We start from the raw sequence: 22275 nt of genomic DNA on the forward strand, positions 1-22275 counted from the left end.
CCTCCAAGTCTGGCTGCTCATCACCTTCCACACCACACATTTTCTCCTTTTAAGGACAGAGCGAACAAGAGAGGAAGGGGGGGGGGTGGTGTGAAGGACACACTCAGGTCTGCTCACTGATAAACAGACTCCTCTTTGTGTAGACAGATACACACACACACGCACGCACACATATGCTTGGTTACATATTGACAGAGACCTCTGCGTGACTTCGCTCGTCATGAGTCTCATTTGCCTCCCCCTTCATCCCAACTCTTTTTTTTTTCTTTCCCCTCTTCCTCATAATTAGAAACAGAAGTCAGAAATGAAAGAATTCAGTTTTTTCTTTCAGGACGCACACATGTGTTTGTAGGGAAATACACACAGACACCCCCTACGCCCCCACCCACCCTCGTCATTTCTCAGTGCCAAGCAGCTGTTGGGGGGTTGAGAGGGAGGTGTTCCAGGAAAAGAAACGTGTGTGTGTTAGTCTGGATGGCAGTGATTTGTTCCCAGGGTCCTTCATTGTGTGATGGTATTACAAAAAGGAAGGATAAAACATGTGGATCTTAAGATGTCAGCACTCTCGATGTGTTGCTATATGCTGTGGAAAGTTTTTTGGGGGGGGGTTTAGTTGTTGTTTTCTTTGTATGCGTGGGTCTATTCACACATGTGTTCTGCCTCTGTCATCTCCTCTCCTCCCCCAACAATGACTAAGTCTAACGTGGTGCAATTCACCATAGCCTCCGCTAGAGGTGCCATTGGCTCATAAATGAAATGAGGTGGCTGTGCAAGTTGAAACCATGGAGCAGCCATTTTACAATCTGAACACCAGACCCCATTTTATGAATCAGCTATGATGTCAGCATAGCCAAACCTGATCTCATTGGCTAGTACACAGCTGGCACTGTAGTCATTATCTCACCAATGCGCACACACACACTCACAGACACTCATGCTCTCTCTGCAGCTCTCTAACTCTCTCCACACACACACTGACCTAGTAACATGATGTTGCCACTAGGTCAGTAAGTCCCAGACTAGCAGCTTCTTCCAAGTATATGCTGGTCAGATGGGATGAACATTGGAACTGTCACTCAAAGGAAACAAGGAGTGGCGAGTAGTTTCACTGTGCTTTAGTGTGGTAATGTTTTCTGTACCTTTTTATACGTGTGTATTCGTACCGAATGCCCTATACCGAACGGTTCGGTATGATTGCACGTACTGTTACACCCCTAATATGTATATCAGAAGTTCAAAAATTTTCTAGTTGACAGTCGTCAAGTTATTTTATTTTAATATTGAGCTAGTTCACAACAGACCTTATCTTAAGTCACCTTCCAAAGAGAGCAAGTCTACACCTGCTCAGTGAAATTATGAAATATTTTATGCTGTTACAATTGTAGCTATTTGTGTTTCTAACTTATGTGTTTTTGTGAATGAACACTTCAGTTTTTTTCCTACCTTTGAGCTGTGTTTATGAGAAGATATTTATGTTGTTTCCTCATGGATGTCCTGATGGAGTTTCCTATTCTGTGTGTGTGTGTGTGTGTCTAATGGTTGACTTCCTGGCATAGTTTCTTTCTCTCAGTAGGGACTCTGACTGGGCTGGTGGACACACAATAGTGTTATTGATTCACGGGATGCATTGCTTGTTTACAGTAATGCAACAAAAATTATAAAGAAAATGTAAAATTAGAGATTTCAAACAAATCAGTTTTCTCTGAAGTTTGAGCCAAATTTCAACCGCAAGTGTTGGTGGACCCTGAGAGTGGATTCAAAAGAGCATAAGCTGACACTGAGTGAAACAATGGGACTTATTGATGCCACAGTTCATTAACTGTGTTGTGTGTAGATGTGTTCTGAATGAATGGCTAAATGGAGAGATGAGGAGCTCATTAAGAGGCTTACGCTCTAGAGAAGGGGCTGTTCAACTGATTGGACTCACATCAATACACAATACAGTTTGACTGGACATATGGAAAAATTCACAGATGGATGAATGAGTTGTTATGACATTGTCACTGTTTCATTGACTGTGTGGAGAATACATAGTGTAACTCTTTAAATCAGACTCATGTGGAATGGAGAAAGATGGTTGAATTACTGCCGAAACAGGCAAACATGTAATACAAAGAGCTGGGGGTTAAGTTAATTATTTTATTTTAATAGTTTCAGAAACAGAAACTTGCACATATACACAATCACAATTTGCATATATCAGAAGACTCACAATATGGCATATTGGAGAAAAGCTAGCTCTGACATATGATTACCCAGTAACAGAAACACACAAGGCATGGAGAGCAGAGAATATGATAAATGATGTACCAAAAGTGACTTCAGAAATGAAAACACTCTATATAAGTTTCTATAAGACTGGATACAAAACCAAAATGGGAATTGGCTGGATGGCCAATGAATTGTAGCTTCTGATGTCATTACTTGAGGTCATTACCAGACACTGGAAACTGGTGGGCGGCTCAGGGCACAGAGGCTTATTTTCATTTGTATTGTTTGTCCATGTATTTCAGACAGGAAGTGACATAGAGACGATGCATACTCATTTTATGCGATGTGCCAGCATTGTTTCTGACAGGTTTCCAGACGGTAACTCATGTCTCAGTTCCTCCCTAGTTTCTGTAAAGATAAGGCAAGGCTGCAAAGGCAAGTTCAAAACCCCTGCATAGAGATTCAGAAAAACCTTAAAGAGAAAGAGATGTATGCAGGAGAGATGAAGGACACACAAAAAGATGAGAAATAACTAACAAGATCTCATGTAGGATGCATTATATGTGTTGTATTTAAGGATACCATTGACAACAATGTTCACTGTCAATTACATCAGTTGAGAGGGTCATCCAAAATTAGTGTCGCCCAGTTGTTTGTAAGCACACCTGGTAGGTAACGAATAGATTAATTTGTGGTCAATCTAATAATGATTTCAGTGCTCATTCTGAGATGCACTATTTGTGCTTAATTTTTTAGCCGTTTGTTTACTTTGATAAGAGTGAACTGATGGTGTTTGGTAATATAAATTAACTGATTAACTGTGACACCCAGTCTGCTGAGTGTACAGTGGGCTGTTATGTGGTCATTTCACTCTTACTTATCATCTAGTGCATATTCACCCCCCCCACACTGACACATCCTTACAGTCATGGATCCTGACCTTGTCAGAACAAGTTTTTCTTTCAAGTTAGCGTGTGTGAGTGTGTTAGCTAACCCTAACCCTCTACTTTGGTATGAACATATGCATATGTGCAATCAATTTACTGTATATACATGTGTGTAAGCTCACAACAAACTTTGAATCCCCTCAGCTTGCAAACGTCCAACCATATTTATGAGAGCAGACCTCCAATATACAGGCCCTTCACCTATCCCTCTAATTCAGTTCATTCTGTTTTCCACAATCAATGTCACTACTGTCCTCCTTTTCAAATCAACTTGATTTATATCCAGGAGTACTAGTCATCAACTAGTACTGTCAAGTACTTAGTAAGATTTCTAAAAAAGTCTTCTCTTTCTTCTGTCCTTTTGTCTATAATTTTACCCCACTCCCAATTTTCTCTTTCCACCATACCAGCCAAAAAGGAGCATGATGGTGGTGATGAAAAGAAGCAGATGCAAAAGAAGAAGGTAAAAGAGGTGAAGATTCTTGATCCCAAGTCTTCACAGAACCTCTGTAAGTCCATTGCCAAAAGTCCACGTTTACATCCTTGGTATCCCCTTACAAGTGGCTTGACTATTCAAGTGTATTTAGTCAACCGTTTTGTTGAAATGCTAACAATAAAGCATCTTCAACTGAATTTCAACCAGAAGTTTAGTGTTGGTACTTGCCTTTCTTCATACAGCTATTTTCCTGGGATCATTCCGTCTCCCTTATGAAGAGATCAAAAATGCCATCTTGGAGGTCAATGAAAAGATCCTGTCGGAATCTATGGTTCAGGTACTGTGCATTGATTTTTACTGGTATCTGCCTACAAAGTTTCCTTAGGATATTTCAGAGGAGTTTCAAGATTCGACCAGTTGAATTTACAGATATAAATTCCTATAATCATAAGTGAAAGTAATAAGCCTGAGAACAATGTGTTTGTTTGAGAATTGTTGTGAATCCTCAAGGCTCAAGGCTCTCAATATCAAGTTACACAGAGATTGGTTGATGTAGGGGGTTCATATTATTGAGTGTAAACGGATAACCAGATGAAATTGCAGTTCTAAGGTAGTATTAATGAAAATGATTTCATTATTAGGGAGACAATGTTATTCCAATTGTATGCCCTTTAAATGCAATTAATTATACTGGTTTATGATATTTCATGACATATTTAATTCATCTACAGATGTTTATTTATCTATTTGATTTTGTGTTTGTTCCAAACACTACACCACTTTGCGATGTGCAGTAAATGTGTTCAGTACACTGGTTAGTCCATGCTCTCAGACTGAAGCCCTGTTAGAGCCAAATACTCTTACCTATTCCAATTTACTAAAGGAGTATTTTATGGCATGTATATTTATGAATGTACATGTAACATCATAAAAAGAAGTGTCTCCTTATCCTGTTGGTCATTTATATTCTCTTTTCAATTATCATATAGAACCTGATCAAACAATTGCCTACACAAAAGCAACTACAGGACCTGGGAGAGATGAAGGATGAATATGATGACTTGGCTGAGTCTGAACAATTTGGAGTGGTGGTGAGAAATGAGATACACAATGAAAAAACGCAGACAGATAACTATTGTTTATTTGTTGTTTGTTGATATAGTTGAATTCTCAGCTGACTTGGACATGTTTTGACCACAAGCCTAGCACAGAAATCAGTGTGATGCCAAATGAGGCATAGAAAATGTTAAAATGGGGAGAAGAGTCATGCTATTTTCATTGTATTAGACGTAGAAAATCCCCTTGCTGTTAAACACAGACTGCTTTGTTCAACCATGGCAGATGAGCGTAACGGATGAAATTCCCTTCAATCACACACACTCCCCAACATGCATCATCTTGCGACAAATTTACAAGGAATGGATCTCAAATTCCCCATCTTCTTTTTTTCTCCCAGATGTCCAGTGTGAAGAAACTGATGTCACGGCTTGAAGCCATCCAGTTCAAGCTGCAGTTTGAGGAGCAGCTGAACAACATCAAGCCAGATGTAGTTTCTGTGACAGCAGCATGCGAGGAGCTCAGGCAAAGCCAGACTTTCTCCAAACTGCTGAAAATCATCCTTGTTGTGGGGAACTTCATGAACTCTGGCTCTCGCAATGGAAAAGCATTTGGTTTTCCTGTATCATACTTGTGCAAGGTAAAACTTCGGAGCTCAAGTGTCACCATGCTGACTTAAGTAAATAATGTGATATGGTCCCCGTAAGAGTAAAACATTCACCCTTTGATTGAATCATACCTTAATATCATACTCAGCAATAACTGAATTTTTCGCCCTCATGCTATTGTTATTCCATTTTAAGCAGATGAAATGCAGTACAGAAAAATATGTTTTCCGTATGGCATGCAGTATACATAACATCAATATACATGTTTAGATGACCCCATAATTTCAATGAAGACAATTACTGCTATACAAGTTTTGTGTAACAACAATGATATCTGTACTGTATTATTTCTGTGCAATTTTTCTGTTTTCATCTGATTCTATAATATACAATATCCAATATAGAGGCACAGAAAAAGTTTGGAAAATGTGAAACACTGACAGCAAGTTCTAACATATATCATATATGTCAACTAAAAAGTACAAGAGTTGTTTGTACCCCTTTTCAGCCTACCCTTTTTCAAGCTTTTTTTTTCCCCCTCTTTCTTCCCAATTAGCTGCGTGACACTAAATCAACAGATCTGAAGCAGACACTGCTCCATTTCATTGCTGACATATGCCAGAAGCAGCATCCTGATGTCATGAGCTTTCCTGATGACCTCATTCATGTGGAAAAGGCCAGCAGAGGTACTTGATCAGCACACGTCTATTGTACAACAGAGCATTATCCATAACAGCCACTCCTATCTAAACACATATATATATATATATATATATATATATATATTTTTTTTTTTATATATATATTTTTTTTTCCCCAACATTTCCCTTTCCCTGTCCTCTGTAGTCTCTGCAGAGACACTTCAGAAGAACCTAGAACTGATGGGCCGTCAGATGAAGCAACTTCAGCAGGATCTGGAAAGGTTCCCTCCTCCACAAAGTGATAAGGACCACTTTGTGGAGAAGATGTCCATATCCTTTCACATATTTAATTTAACTTTTCAACAGTTGGAGGACATAGTCTGTAATTTGTTTAATGACTTCATTCATATATTTTTGAGTGATTTTCAATCTAAGTTCCTTAACTACACTTCTCTACAGTTTTGTTATCAGTGCCTGTGAACAGTATGAGAAGTTAGATCTGATGCATAAGAATATGGAGAAGCAATATGCTGACTTGGGAGAGTACTTTGTCTTTGACCCAAGAAAAATCTCTGTAGAGGAATTCTTTGGGGACCTCAACACCTTTAAGAACATGTTCATGGTAAGTGTGAGGCAGCGACAAACTCCTGCCTATCATCAAAAAAACAGGAAGCAAAGACATATACACAAAAGCTGTTAAAAAAAAAAAAAAACAGGAAAAGAAAAATGTCACACCTGTTAGTGGAAAAAATAACCTGAGAATTACTTCATTATATTGTCAGTTTATACATCAGCGTAAAATGTGCCTGCAGCAAGAAACTTGTTTTACCAGTTATTGTGAACTGCCTTTCGCTGGTTTTGAATTTTCGTTTTCAATCTAAATAATCTAACACACCAGTCTTGTACATATGTAATTGAGGATGTGTGTTGAAAAAGTCACCTTTAACTTCATGTTAGTTAATCATACTAGCAGTCATTTGCCACCACACTAGCGATGGGCAATGATTTTTGTTTAATCAAAAGCTTTTCAAAATTAGAATTTTTAATTTGACAATCATTATGTCTTATTTCCCTTGTTTTCAGCAGCAGCCAGAAATATTGAGCTATTACAAAATATGAGGAATAAGGCCATGTTTGTGCCTTGTGCGCCATTTCATATAGATTTTCCAAACTTGTGACACCTCAAGTGAGGGCCAAGCACCGTTAATATGATTTGGTCCAGTGTTTTTTAGATAAAGATGTTCTTCTCACTAAGACCTGTTCTTCTCAATTAAAAAAAAACAAAAAAAAACAAAACTGTGGATCAGCCCCCCCACTTTCAGTGCAGTGTGTGTGAAATGGGCGATCATCAATTAAAAGACTAGTAGTTACTGGCAACAATCAAATTGCATTTTTTCGCATTTTTGCTAAAAATGCAGTTCCCTACCCCACACTATCTTAAGTTTTCTCCACTCTTACTTCTCACACCAGCAAGCAGTGAAGGACAATCAGAAGAGGAAGGAGGCTGAAGAGAAAATTAAGAGAGCCAAGCTGGCCAGGGAAAAAGCTGAGAAGGAGAAAGAGGAGAAACTGAAGAGGAGCCAAGTCCTTGACATCAATGCAGGTGACAATTGCTATATTATGCCCATTTACCTACATATGACTGAAAGACTGGAACACACTCCACATCTGTCACTTTGTATTTCCCTCAGATTCCAGTTGGGGGCAGTCAGAGTCCATGCTTGTGAAATACTGTTTGCGTGTGTGACTGTGTGAATATGAAAGCAACACATCAGTCTTTGTAGGCCTGAGTTAATCTAATGTTGGTGACCTGTGTCTTGAAGTTGGCAATTAATAATGGATTTCCACAGAAATTAAAGGCAAGGCAGATATATAACAAGAAGCAGTTCTTTCATTCCTCTGAGTACATGGGTATTTTCTTCCCCACAGGAAAACTGAAAAGAAGTCTAAATCTCAATGTTACCAAACGCATGTTTCTTTCCCTCTAAAAGATGCTATTTGAAGATAAATGCCAGCAGAATGCTTTTTTGTGTAACACAAATTCTTGCATTCTCGTCCCTGTATACACACAGTTAAAACCCAAATCCTGCCTTGCAGGCTGAGACTGTGACCTAGTTTCAGTACATTCCTCCTCTCTTTGGCTCCACTCGGGTTCTCCTGGGACTCCGCAGCCTATGTGCACTGTGTGTATGTGTGTGTGTATGTGTGTGAAATAGTAACTGTGTCTTTTTCTCATGAATCTGTCTGTTTTACTTTGCATGTGTTGCAGAAACTTTGTGTGTGTGTGTGTGGGGGGGGGGGGGGGGGGGGGATAGAGTGGTGGGTTTGTGAACTTCTTCCAGAAACTCTTTCTGGCCTTTCTCCTAGTCCTCCATGTTCCAGCTGGCTTACTCTCCTCGCTAACTTTGGTCCATCGTTCCCTCCTCTCATCCTTCTACCCTTCCCCAGTTTCTGTCAATTGAAGGGCACTTAAAGAAACAGCACATTGCATGGAAAATTTGGTCTCTGTTAAAAGTATGTAGTAAACATTTTGAGAGTAAGTAAAGTAGACAGGTTTTTATGTTTAGTCTGTAGAGGCACCTATGAAAGGAACATAATAGTGCTTCAAACGTGTGTGTGTCTGTACATTAGTGGGCTTGAGGTCATTTACATACAGGTGGTGTATTTGAATGCCCTTGATGCCTGGAGTAATTCAATATCCCCCCCCATATTTAAATTTAACCACACACAAATCCAGCATAAACACACCTGGCCTTTGTTCTGCATTTGTTTATAACCCTCATACTGGATGACCTTTGTACAGTGTTTGTTTTTAGCAGCTGGTCTTTTGCATGATTTTCTTGGCTCCTGTTTTTCTTTCCATCTTCCACAGACATATCCTTACTGTCTCGCAAACTCTAATTGTGTAAACAAAAAATACCCTCGTTGTCATTAAAGCTCTGGAAGGTCAGTGTCTGCGGTATGTGGCCTTGTCATTCCTCTGTGAGCCAGAGATACAGAGATTTGTTCACAAAAGCCTAATGTTTGTGATTGTGTGAGTTTTTAATTGATCACTACTTTTATTTTGCATTTAGTTGATTTGACATATGTAGTTGGCTCTTATAAAACATCAAAGTTCAGGATTCAGCATACCAGGCTGCCAAATTCCACACCCAAAGGTCCAAAACCACAGTCTGATTTACATAAGAGCTTTGCAACAATTTAATATGATTTATATGTTTTACAGATGCAGTGTCTAAGTACATTACTAATGTCAAAGCTACTTGGAAACAAACTATTCCTTATTTCTACAGCTAGGTGGCTGTACTGTCTGTAAAAAGTATGAGGCTGAGTGCCTCATGATGTGGCAAGGGGTGTGTGCATGTCATGTTTACACACCCACACTCTTGCTGGTATGGGAATTGCCACTAGGGGTGCTCATGCTCCACTCAGAGCAAGTGAGCGAGTGGACTGGGGGAGGGGTGGAGAAAGAGGATAGTAGGGCAGCAGATGCTCTCTTGGGGATTAAACTATATTGTTGCCTCTTGGAAAAAGAGGTTAAACAAAGAGAGGAAAAAGGCACAGGGTGAGAGATGGGATCAGATGGGATAAGCCTGGGAAGCCTGATGTCTTACCTCAGGTGACTGTAAAAGGAGGCACAATCATGAAACATTAAGAAAATGGAAAATCTTTCTTAAAGAACTGTCTTCCCTTATCTTGTGCATAACTTTTCCTGTTTCTTTTCTCCCAACTCTTGTTATGCTGACTCTGTAAATTTCTCAATTTGTTTCCCTGTTGTTGTGTGAACAACCATTAGGAATGCTGTTGCTCCACACAAGATGATCTCTCTCTCTCTCTCTCTCTCTCTCTCTCTCTGTGTCTGTGTCTCTGTGTGTGTGTGTGTGTGTGTGTCCGTGTCCGTGTCCGTGTCCGTGCATGCGTGCATGCATGCGCAAGCACCAGATAGCATTTGTTCGCTGTAGATTACATCCAAAGAGATGATCTAATGCTATTAGACTAATTAATCCGTCTTATGTTGTTTCAGGCAATACCTTGTTACTTCTATGCTTTACAAAAGCTTCTGCTGCATTGTTGTACTTTACCACTACAACTTTTGAGGCCAGTTTTATATTGATTTTCTTTTGACTGCCAGCAATCAACCATTTATCTGTTATTTATACAAAATCGACGTGAATTAACAAAAGCACATGATTATCATGGAATGACTGAATGAAGTGTTTTTCTTCACTATGACTACTGCTACTAACCACTAACAAACCAAATGTTGAAAAAGTTTTCTTTGATGAAAGATGTCTCATAGTGAAATAGTTTTTCTCAAGGCAGAACTCACATAAAAAGCAGTATCTTCAATGTTAGAGTACTTAGGCCCCAGGAACTTGTAGTTTTAGTCCACATTAAGTCTTATTTTATACAGAGCTAGTTCATTGTGTGGTCACTTGACCGCCTCCAGAGCTTTTTCACAAATGGGATTGTGTGTCTCTGTGCTTCCGCTAGTGGTCTAAGCCAACCATGTGATTAGTGGAAGTGGAGATCTGCCAGATGTGTTTCCCCGGAAAGAGAAAAACATGGCCTACATCTTTGCAGTTTGAACTGTCTTTGCAGTTTCATGCTATCGACATTGAGGGGTGTATGTGAGCTTTGCAAGGCTTGGGTAGTGTATGAGAGAGACTTTCTCTGACGTGACAGGCGAGACCACTGGCCATCTGCTTCAGGGGTTATTGTGGGATTAAATAGTGTGTGTCTGTGAGAGAGCAGAGTTATGTGCATATGTGTGTTTGTGTTTGGGGGTTGGGAGGTGACAACATAAACCTTTAACCCCCAGCCCCATGCCCCCTTTTCCAGACCCCTCTGCCTCTTCTAAGATTCAAGTAGAAATAATTAAAACCATCTGCCTGAGTGTTGAGCTGTGCCACTGAATCCTGCTCACAAAACAATCATGACTGTCACACACATACACACACCAGCATGTAAGCAAAATAAAAACTCCCCTATGGTTTTGACCCTCTTCTGTCATTTAAGGCCACCAGCCACTGAGGCTGTGCAGAAAATGTGCATGTACACAACACAAAGAGAGACCACCCATACAAAATGTCCCTGTGCACAGACACAGACATACACACACACACACACACACCCACACACACCCACCCACCCCTACATGGTCAGTTAGTATCTTTTTACTGTAAACTATAATTACTAATTTTGCCCTATTTGAATGTTTATGTGTAGGCTTTGTTTCAATTGGATGTCGCTTTCATAAATGGTGTGTATATGTTGTTAACTCCCTGTAAATTCAATGTTTAGCCCCTATCAGTGATAATAGCTAAGCTAGGTAACTGCTTAACAGGGTTAATACATCTAATTTCCCAGAGTGGCCATGCAGCTGGTAACTAGGAGGAAGGTTCTGCTAAACCTGAGATTATTGCAATATTTTTAGGGCAAAAATGTCTGTATGTCAGCACAGGTTATTGGTTAAAAAAAGCATGGTCGTGTGTATGCTTGATTGTCTGTGTATGAGACATAACTAAATGCCAATTATCAAGCAAATATCTGCCTCCAAAAATCTGTGTGCTGTGGCATTGCTGACATCCTGTTTTGGTTTTGTGTTTGCAGGGGATGATGAAACTGGTATCATGGATGGCCTGTTGGAGGCACTCCAGTCCGGCGCAGCTTTCAGGAGAAAGAGAGGACCCCGGCAAGCAGGTAAACATTTGCAAGCAGAACCGTAAATCTCCACAAAATTGTTTGTAAGAGTCTTCATTTAAGTTTCATTTGACACACATTGTGGGATGTATTCTATGCTGAAACATAAGGAGCATATGAGACCCAACTCCCTGATTCGGTGAGTTGGGTCTCACTGTAAGAATAATTAAATTGCCCTTACAGTCAAAAATATGTTTTGCAGATTGTAATTTAACTTTGAACTTTCTCACTATGTGTTAAGCTGGTTTTAAATTCATCTGCAGATGATTAGTTTTAAAACTTTCACATTTTAGTAAAAGTTTGTAACAGTACAACTACGTAGGACAAAGCTTTGCACGTCCACCAAAAACAGAAGTAGTAGAGATCTGTTACACATGGTTTTATGATAGCTTTTAAATATAGTAAGCTGAGCACTGATTTTTATTTATATATTTTTTTAAATGTATATTTATTTATTTTGGATCACTGATTTTCTCTTCTATGGGCTGTCTTCCATGTCCTGTGTGAGAGAATATCCTCCCGAGCACAGTTTTGGGCTGCATGGATTTTCATTCAGACCATGTAGTTTCAGTCAAGCTAATAGACTTCAACTACATTCTCTGCTGTCTGTCTTGCTGCCCAGTCCTGTCAAGTGCTTATTGGAGATTAGAAAATTCTTCTTTTTTGATTTTAAACTGTATGTGTCATACATTTTATGAATAATATAGCTTAGTGAGGCCATGTGGCTGAAGTGAGGTAAGTTTTTACTTTTTCACTTTGTAACATGATTCCCAGTGTTGGAAAACTCATGTGCAACCACGTGACAGTGTCCAGTGCCCATTAAGAGAGAGAGCGAGAGGTAGAGGGAGAGAGAGAGAGTCTGTGTGCGTGTTTATTCACATGCACATGTGTGGGTTAAGTATTCACACATAAGAGAGGTTGGGGATGACTGTGTGCAACCCAATCCCTTCCTCAATAGAAGCCATATGTGAAGCAGTGATCCAGAGTCAAATAGCTCAGAACCAGAGGGTGGGCTGCACTTTACTTTCTTTCTTTTTTTCTCTCTCTTTGTTTCTTCTCCCTTTCTGTCTCTTTCTTTGTCCCTTTCTTTCACTCTTTCACTTCCTTCTCTCTTTTCCTCTTTATATTTCTTTCTTTTTATGCTGTTTACATCTTTTCTCTTTTTTTTTTTTCGTTCTCTTATATTATAGTACAGTGGTTGAGACAAAATGCCTGAGGGTAGTTAATGGTCTTAATAAAAACAACATACGCTTGTCATGTTTAAGGCCACAGAGACAACAGTGAGAGGAGGATATTGTCATGTGGAGGAAGTTTGAGTAAGAATGGGGCCCACTTGAAGGCTTCGTCAGTCCCCCTTTATGCTGCATGGACACCTCACACTCCTAACCGGAAATACCTGAACATGTGTGTGAGAGACAGTAAGGAGGAATGAGCCTTCCTCCCTAAACATACTTGTCTGTGGTAGGAAAGTATATGTGGCTGCATGTACCTCGATCACCACTCAGTACCTCCTTCCAGTCTCCCCTCTTCGACAGTCTTGTCATTTTGGGTTTTTTTTTTTTTTTTTTTTTTTGTCTAATTCAGGGTTTTCCATGGCTCATGTGGAGGTTGTGAAGCCGTGCTGTGTCTATATTTCCCTCAGTGAAAAGAGGCAGCTGCCTCACCAGTTACCAACTTTGCCTCTTACAGCCAGGAAGGGCCTGAAGCATTCACCCACACAATAGGGAGGGTGTCTTTGTGTTTGTGTGCGTTTGTGCATGTGTGCATTTCAGTGCGCCCACTTGCATATGTTTGACTGGTTGGTTGAGTCAAATATCATCATTTTGTGGCGCTGAAGAAAGAGGAGGTACATCCTAGAAACACTGTTCCGTGCACACGCATAGTATATACTGTAGACAATATTGTATAGAAGCTTGCAATAATGAATAATGCATAGTATTTATGACTTGAGAAATGATTTGGACTTCAGGCAGAGGATTCAAAGCCACATGAGTTTTCTTTCTTTTTTTTAATGAAATATTTACATTTTCTAGATGAGGTACTTGAAACATAATTGAATGATTTGTGGTGTAATGTCTGCAAACCAGCTGTCTTGGGTAGGGGCCCAGCCCAACAAAGAGAGTAATTAGAACAGCTCTCAATGTATTTCTCTGCCATATCAAATTGATCCAAATCATTAAGGAAAAAAATAAAAGCATTTCCTGAATGACCAAATTGAATGGGTTCTTTCCTGACCTATGCCCTATGCTTCAAGTTAAGTGTAAATAATTTCCAAACTTTTTGTTACACACACATTAAACTTTAATAAGTCAGTTTAGGTCCTTTAACATATTGCATTACGTCTTATCACTTTATTTGTCATTATGTTATGGATACAGTTTGAACCTAATAGGTCAGGATAATGCTTAAATTTTTGTCAATGGCGCTAGTGCCATTGTGCATGTAATGGTCTTCATTTCATTAAGTGCCCCCCCCCTCGCGTTTTCTTTCCTAACAGCTGTGCTGCCTGCAGACGTCACCAACTCTGCACCCATTCAGTTATTGGTCATGCGTAATGTGTCACAGCAGTGTGACTGAATGTGAAGCTCCGAAGCTGTTGAGTCTCTCACCTTTGACCTGTACCTCACTTCACAGTGTGTGTCTTTGTGCTGGTTGTATAAAGTGAATAGACTGCATGGGGGATCCTCACCCGTCTAATCCTGGACTGTCTACCACCCCCCATCTTTAAACACATACAGACAAATGCGCACAAACCAGATGTTCACATGCCAATACAAACATTTTCTGCATACCAATACGTGGACCCAAACGGGGACATCACATTCCAGAAGAAAGACAGCCTTGCATATTCTTACTCTCAGCTAATAATCTAAAGCTGAAAGCCGAAGTTCTTTTGTATCAATACAAACTGGTCATGTTGCCAAAATTAGGTTAATTTGTGTGTTTACGTTCCCAAAGCAATTGAAGTGGGGGAATAATGTGTCTAAACACACTCTATAGACCCATCTGCCGGGTCTTGACCTTTGTTACAACAGCCAATCAGAGTAGCAGCTAGTGAAAAAGAACCAATCACAACAGAGACTTTAAGATAAAGAGGACAGCAACAATAGAGGCACACGCTGGCTCTGTGGACAGTCTGCTCTACCAAAAAAGAAAAAAGACTCCCCATAAATATCTGTGCTTTCACAGATGTCTACACACAATAGAGACATTTGAGACCAAAAGCAGGACACAGTCAGTAAAAGCCTTAGTGAAGCCCTGGTCATACATACTTATCACCTACTGACACGGGCTAGCAAACAGCATATATGCAGTCGGGCCCAATCTGTGCCATAAACGGCATGTTCATCCACCCATACTAACTCAGATTCACTCAGAATCATTTACCAGGTTTGCACACAAACAATGAATATGACTCTGGTTGATTTCACTCTCAGCATGCAAGCGTTTTTAAATAGGAAATTATATACATAAGGAAATATATACACAGCAGATGAAAGTAAAAATATAAAAAACATAAAGTAAAGATAAAATAAGAGGGACAACAGAGGGAGAGAGAGAGACAGATATAAAAAAAATATATAAAAAAATTTTTAATTCAAAATTGCAAATGACGTGATTTAAATAAACAGTGTTATGTTAGTCGTGTACTAACTCTTCCTTTGTTCATGACAGTGGCAGGCTTTGGGAAGAAACTGAAGGGAGAAGTTTAAAGAGTTAATGTCCAGGATGTGAGGGGTCTGCAGAGATCTTTGCTGCCTGTTTCCTGACCCTGGACCTGTACAAGTCCTGGATGGCGGGAAGATCAGCCCCAATGATCTTCTCTGCAGACCTGATTGTCCGTTGCAGTCTGGCCCTGTCTTGGCTGAGCCAAACCAGGGGTTGGAGGGGAGAGGGGTGGGGGCTGTAGGTAGTCCTTTTGTGTAGGTCTGAGGTGAGGCTGAGCAGCTGGGAGGTGTGAATCTAGCACCACTAATGGTGCTAGATGACGTCACTCTTTCCCACAGTCCTCTAGTGCAGAGTTGCAATGTGTTACCCAGAGCATCCTGAGGAGGGCAATATGCATCTCTAAGCTGAGAACAGTGATGGAGGTCCAGCCAACATCTGTAAATAAACCACAGCGCGGGTTGTGGCAGTGTTACTATGTTGCCATGTAAATGTTGCGTTGCTGCAGCTGCTTTGTAATTTACTGAGAGCAGAATGACGGGAGCTTCTTCATCATACAGATAGGAGGGCAGTATAATCTGTGATCAGAATTCTCTGTAAACTTCAATATTGGCCCTTAGCTAGGTCTCAATACCCTCTTAAGGTGAACTTCATTGCACCTGCTTTTCTGGGTACCCTCTTTATTCTTCTCCATGTGTCTGTCTTGCACTCATAAGGGCAACAAAAAAACTGTACAACAAAGTGTTCTTTCCCTCATCAGGCAGCCATTATTGAGTCTCCTGGAGAGTAATGTGTTACAGATGATCTTTTCACTGCACTTTATGCCCAGATCTGCCTCCTAGCGTGCAAACGCACTCTCCCAATCTGCCTGCCAGTAAACAGAGTTTTTTTGTTGTTATTCCCAACATCTCATTTCCTACTGCTATAGTGGCCAGGCGTCATGCCAAGTATGTGGATCATTTAGACAATGTCAGAGGTAGTTTGTTGATGAAACTTACAGTTTTACTTTACCGTTTTTGTACCAGTTATACTGGGCTTCTACAAAACCAGTGTGTTTAGCTTTTCTAAAAGCTTACTGTACATATTCAGTAAGAATGATTGGCCTCCGGTGTGAGTGTCAAAGAGAGGCTGTGAGTCGAAAATGCTTGAGACGTGGATTAATTGCATTGAATGTCTTGAAAGTTGATCTAATCATTTAACCCTTTGGAGTCTATAATTATGCTGGTGTAACCAGATCCCATGATGTCTTCAGAGTGCTGCCAAGAAAAAACTAGGACACCTAGAGTTCTGCCGGCACCTGAAAGTGCAAACTTCAAACTCTCTTCCAGTTTTTGTGTGACATTGATAGACCATGTAAAACCAGAGATACAATTGTTTTAATTACATACTATGAAAATATAAATCCCAGTGATGCGATGAAGTGGCAGGTGATGCGATGAAGTGGCAGGTGTTGCAGGTGTTGTTTCGACACATTTCAAATTTTTTGTCATTTTACACAATTGGAAAAAAGTAGTCAAATTTACAGATAAATAAATCAGCAATAAATAGTTTATGGGGGCGGATTTGATGATTTCTGTTTATTTTGGGACCCAATTTATTAATACAGTAGGTTAAAGTGAAAAAGTAACTATAGTAATTTGTGCTGGGGGAACAAAGGTACCAAACACGGGTATGTTAAACATTTTTCAAGTGGTATATCAAGGCAAAACAAAAATATTCAAAAACAGCCTAATAGGCTCAGACCTCTGAAGGTTAATCTGCAGGTTTTCTCTCTAAATTCATCCTGTTCCCATGCTGCTTCTACTGCTGACATCCTCTGATCCTGAAACTCATCCTCTTTTCTGGTTTCTTTCTTGGGAGAGAGTAGAGAAGATGGGTTGACAGCCTTTGAATAGCTATTCTCTGTGGGTTAAAGTTGTTTTTTTTTTTTTTTTGTTTTTTTTTAGGGCATGCTCAGTACAGTGCACATACATTTAGAGCAACAGACACTCTTTCTCCCTGTTTTTGGGTCATTTGCATAATTTCTATTTAATACATTTATGAGGCAGGGAGATGAGGGCAGGAGCAGGACAGGATAGCTATGAAAGATGTAAGTGAGAGCAACCTAAGAAGGACTATGTTGTATTGGTGTTTGTGTTTATGTCTCAGAAATCATTGAGTGTGAGCCATCAGTTTGACACTCCAGCTGTTTGTTTTGATCAGTCCAACTTACACTTGACTCTAAATCTCCAAATCCTCATCCTTCTCTTTCTCCCCAGACTCAATTGTTTCTTTGTCCCAGCTAGTTCTGGAGACCTGCTTGGTAACTCTGCTTGTGTTTGTGTCTTGTTGTTTTGCATTTATATGTATTGGCTTGATTTGTGACATTGATAGATGTTTTTTTGTGTGTTAGTTGTCTTTTGATTTGTTTTTTTAAAACCATGTCATGTAAAGGGAAAGGACATGAATGTGTATTCACGATACCAAATATGTAATTTTGCAGAACTCTTGATCAAACAGACAGGAAATACCAGTAAATACACAAACACATTCTCCCAGGGGCCTATATAATTCAAAATGGCTGCTGTTGCACAGCTGTCCTCCCACAGAGTGATAAAGGAAAGGGGGAGATAAAGCCCCCTATCCTTGCACATGTGTGTGTTTGGGTGGGTGGGAAGAGGAAATAAGAGAAGAATGAGCAGGTAGGATAAAAACAATCACATCCTCAGAGCACAATCTGTCACACTGTTGTGTTTCTGACCTTTCCTGTGGACCTCCTCACTGCAGCCACTCTTTCACTGTGATCTGTTTTTTTTTTGTTTGTTTGTTTTTTTTTTATCTCTAGCATTCCCCATGCCCCCCATCCCCCTTTGTCCATCCATGTTTGTCTCATTTTCATACATTGCTGCTGATTTAATACTCCCAACAGCATGAGTCTTCTCCCACTGTCCATACTGGCTTTAAAACACTCGAAATCTACATTCATTCATGTCATCAGTACCTTTTCTTCTAAATGTCTCCATGTTTTTCCCACATTAAGATTGTATTTAGGTGTAAATTGATACTAGCAGGGATTTGCTCCTCATGCTAGATTAATCACACACATACCCACTTTTCCATACCTAGTCATTATTTTTTTTGTGTGGTGTGTTAATTGTGTCATGTTATGGCATATGATTGTATTTTGAAAATGAAGGGAACATCCATCTTGTGTTTTTTTGTTTAAAACACATATATGATGTTCTCAGAGTCGAATGCCAGATGTGTCTTTAATTACTGAGTGACAAATGTTTACTGTTATTGTGTTGTTTGACTGACCAATATCATTTTGCATGTCTTTTTTGCATGTATCAGATATGGCACTTCATGGCATGCAACAGCATATCTGTATTGACTTTATATGATAAAAATATATGGTAAGTAATTTATGTCTGTATTTGTTTCTCTCACTCACTGTTTGTTTTTCTGTTTCTCAGCCAACCACAGACGAGCTGGTCATGCCGTGACCAACATCCTGGCCAAAGAGCTGATGCAGGAGGACACGCCTTCGTCAAGTAAAGTGGCCACGAAGAAGAAGTCATCAGAGGAGAAAGTCGAGGCTAAGCTAGAAGGGGCAGAGTCATTGGAGGAATTACTGGAGGTTGCTCCCCCTCGGTCTAACTAGACGGTGCAGAAGAATGTTTTTCCTCAGAGTACGAAGTCAGTGAAATTTCTTAGACATTCCAACATCAATCTAAGAAAATACTAGTGAAACAAGGCCTGTTCTTCTTTGACCTTTGTCTTAACTGGACCACCGTTTAGGGTAGCACTGACTGTGTCCCCGATGAGGACTGAGAGGCGGAGGACAAGGACAGGGCTCTCACCTTAGCTCTTGGAGGTCTCTCATCAACATTTTGATTTTTGCCAGCATCATAAAAATGTTAATTGCTTTGTTCAGCACCTGCACATATCTGTTAATGTATTTTTGTCAATTTCTGTAACATGCTTTCACTTGTCTTTCATCAGAGGGCATGAGGAATTCCAAAGACTTACTCAGGAGGGATCCACCCTTTATTTTTTCACTTATTTCCAAATTCTAATTTTAGCCCTGAAGCCTCTGGAATGAAGCACATTCTGTTGCAGCTTCACAGTTTCTTGTTCTGCCTTGATCACTTGATGCTTTTTCACACATTTGTCCTGACCCATAGAACATATTGTCCAATAATTGTTTAATATACTGTATGTTGCTATCTAATATACTGTATAAATGTTAATCAGTTTGCTGTGTTATTGGGAACTTGTGCCAACCAACAGAAATTCATTTGTCATTTCACTTCCCGGTTTGGTCCGGTCACAGTTTTCACTGGGATGGTGTGTGGGTCAGTCAGCACCAGGGTCTTTCAGTGTGTGTTTAGTTTTCTCTTTTCTGTTTCCTTTCTTCTTCTTTTTTTTTTTTTTGGGAGAAAGGATTAAGTTCACTTGTTTGCATGCTCGAGTTACATGTCACATAAGAATGTGGATGATATATGTTAACTTGTCTTTGGCTGTGATACTACACATGTCGAATAACTTCATGAAGACAAGAACATGAACATTCTCATAAACCCCTGAGGGAAGTAAAGTTTGATAGGAGGGGAAAGTTCTTTCACAGCCTGTTAAACCAAAAAAAGTAACTTTGCATTTTAAAAGGGTGTATCCACACAAAATCTAGCCTGAGTGGTTTACATGCCTGTATGTTTCCGTGTATCAGAATGTCAGCCTGTGTGTAGTAAGTCACCTAGATTTAGATTTGTGTGCACAATCAACTCCTTACATTTGTGAAAATAGTTTTGAGAATGTGTTCATGTTGCCATCTGTAATTACTGTATGGTACTGACCATGCTGTCATAAATGCAAGGTTTCATAAATGGTTTGTGGTCTTTCTGCTGAGGATGTAGCACACTGGAAAACTGCCCAAAAACTGCTGAGACAAGTATATGTTTGTTCAAGTCTTGTGTCTCTGTGTGTGCATGTATGTCTCTCTTGTTCACCCCCCACCAATGAAGTTTAGCAGTAGTTGCTGAATATCTGGCCTTGCCTCTGTTGTTTTTCTGTAGCCACCAGTATATATGTTACCATGATGTTGTTGTGTGCTGACAGGGATCCTGAGATGATGCCAGCTGCTCCCTGCAATAGTTAGTCCTATGCAAACACAATACTCTAGCGTGTACTTTAGCCAGCATCAGGAGGGAAAACCATTAGCAAGAAATGACTGGTCTTCTTCACCAAGCATATCAGGAATGGAGGGGAAAAAATTTTCCTCAACAATACCTTTTTTTTTTTTTACAAGACATCTTCCAAAAGAATATGAGCTTCTTCGGACACTTGAACAGCATTAAAAATAAATTAGGTACAGCAGAAATTTTCTCTGATCAAGTGCAGCTGCCTCACCTTATTCCTGTAACACTGAGAATAATTGGACGCAAAACTGCTTTCACACTGAAGCACAAAATGTTATGGCAGTATTTAAACCAGCAGCAAAACTCCAGTTTCACTTCTGATTGTGTATACCAAATACCAGCTGTTGGTGAGAAGGAAAATCAACATCACTGGAATATTAAGTCTGTTTAGCTTTTTGTTTGTTTTTTCATTCGAGTCATTCCTTTTGTGCAGTCCTTTTGAGGAGAATCTTTTCAATGTGGATTTTTACAGTTGATTATTTTAATGTATTTGAATGACAATTTTTTTTTCTCAGATTTCTCTATGTACACAGAGTAAGGCTCATGGCCATTCTGGTTGTTATGCAGAACTATTAAAATTGTCTTAAGTCATTAAATTATATGATTGGCTTGTTTTTGGTCAGTGTGCAGACTATCTGCTGTGTTGTGTTGTGTTGAGGTGTACATGTCTGTGACAGTGTGTAAAACTTCTGGCTCGGCTTTGTTCCCATGTTTTTGGCGAAGTAAATTCCCATCTTTCTGTTTCCTCCCCCTTCTGTCTTAACTCCTGTCTCATCTGAGCACATTGTGCAGTAAAATACCAGATAGTGCATGTGCCCTGCAAAACTATAATTTTACTGCCAAGACAGCAGAAGAATGAATAAACAGTGGAATTAGTTATTTTTACAGAGAAATTCCAGGCTTTTCCATGGCTCCAGGGTTTCTGTAGACATTTTCCAACATTGTCTGCCAGTGTTCAACCTGATCCCTGACTCTGGCCATTACACATTGTCTGAATGTGCATGTGCGGGCATGGGACAGAATTGGAGCATTGTTATGTCTTATGTTGTTTTTCATCATGTGCCCTTTCTCTCTAAATTTTTCTTCTTCCTCTTCCAACCACCTCCTGTCTCTGCCTTGATGCCTGTCTGTTATTACCATGTTAACTGTGATAATTCTACCCAAGCTACATCAAAACATCTAATTTTGGTCCAGCTCAGTCTGAATGACAGTCTGAGGGTAATACTGCCTGGGTAACTCCAGCCATATTTAAGATTTATTGTGTACTGATAGTTTCGAAGTTTGTTTTTTGTTTTTTGTTGTAAAGACTGTAGCTTAACCTGTAAAACCTGGGGCGTTCTCTAACAGCAGCCAGGAAACCCTCGTGACTCCAGCTGCCAGTCAGTAAGATCATCAGCCAGAATGTCAGAATTCTTTCTTTCTTGGACAGATGCACCGTCTCAAAAACGTGTTCTAATATGAGATATCGTGGCTTCCACTGATCCCTTTTCTCCAATGTAATGGTCAGCCTGGCTGTTCTGGCATGCTCTGTCTGGAAATGTCTAAAAAATGACCGTGCTGTGTCACACCAGCCACCGCAGACACAAGCCTGGCAAAATATTTTGGTTGGCTTCAGTTGAGTTGGGTCCTGTTTTTCAAAAATCCTTCCTTCTACATCTCCAAAATCTATTCTAGTCCCCCCCCCCCCCCCCCAGGATATTCTGTTGATGCAGTATGTTTGGACTCAAACTTCTGCATCTGCTCTTTATTTATATTGGAAAAAGAAAAAAGATCAGTCACATCCATTTATCTTCAGCAGTACACTCTTATAAAGGCTGAGTTCACATCAGT

General features: G+C 39.9%; 1 protein-coding gene across 3 annotated transcripts in view; it reads left to right on the forward strand.

The window, feature by feature from the left end:
- The window catches only part of diaph1 (diaphanous related formin 1), a 78977-nt gene extending 57931 nt beyond the window's left edge, over nt 1-21046 (forward strand). For 2 of the 3 annotated variants that reach the window (XM_029511964.1, XM_029511966.1), the window contains 10 exons: nt 3569-3667; nt 3837-3931; nt 4584-4685; nt 5051-5290; nt 5815-5944; nt 6105-6229; nt 6357-6521; nt 7370-7502; nt 11513-11602; nt 18724-21046. In XM_029511964.1, coding sequence (XP_029367824.1) covers nt 3569-3667; nt 3837-3931; nt 4584-4685; nt 5051-5290; nt 5815-5944; nt 6105-6229; nt 6357-6521; nt 7370-7502; nt 11513-11602; nt 18724-18911 — 1367 coding nt within the window. In that variant the 3' untranslated portion in view covers nt 18912-21046. The remainder of the gene's footprint in view (nt 1-3568; nt 3668-3836; nt 3932-4583; nt 4686-5050; nt 5291-5814; nt 5945-6104; nt 6230-6356; nt 6522-7369; nt 7503-11512; nt 11603-18723) is intronic. The other variant, XM_029511965.1, reaches the window with a different exon arrangement.
- Nucleotides 21047-22275: the final 1229 nt, after the last annotated feature.

The sequence above is a fragment of the Echeneis naucrates genome, chromosome 10, assembly GCF_900963305.1.
Source record: "Echeneis naucrates chromosome 10, fEcheNa1.1, whole genome shotgun sequence".
Lineage (NCBI taxonomy): Eukaryota > Metazoa > Chordata > Actinopteri > Carangiformes > Echeneidae > Echeneis > Echeneis naucrates.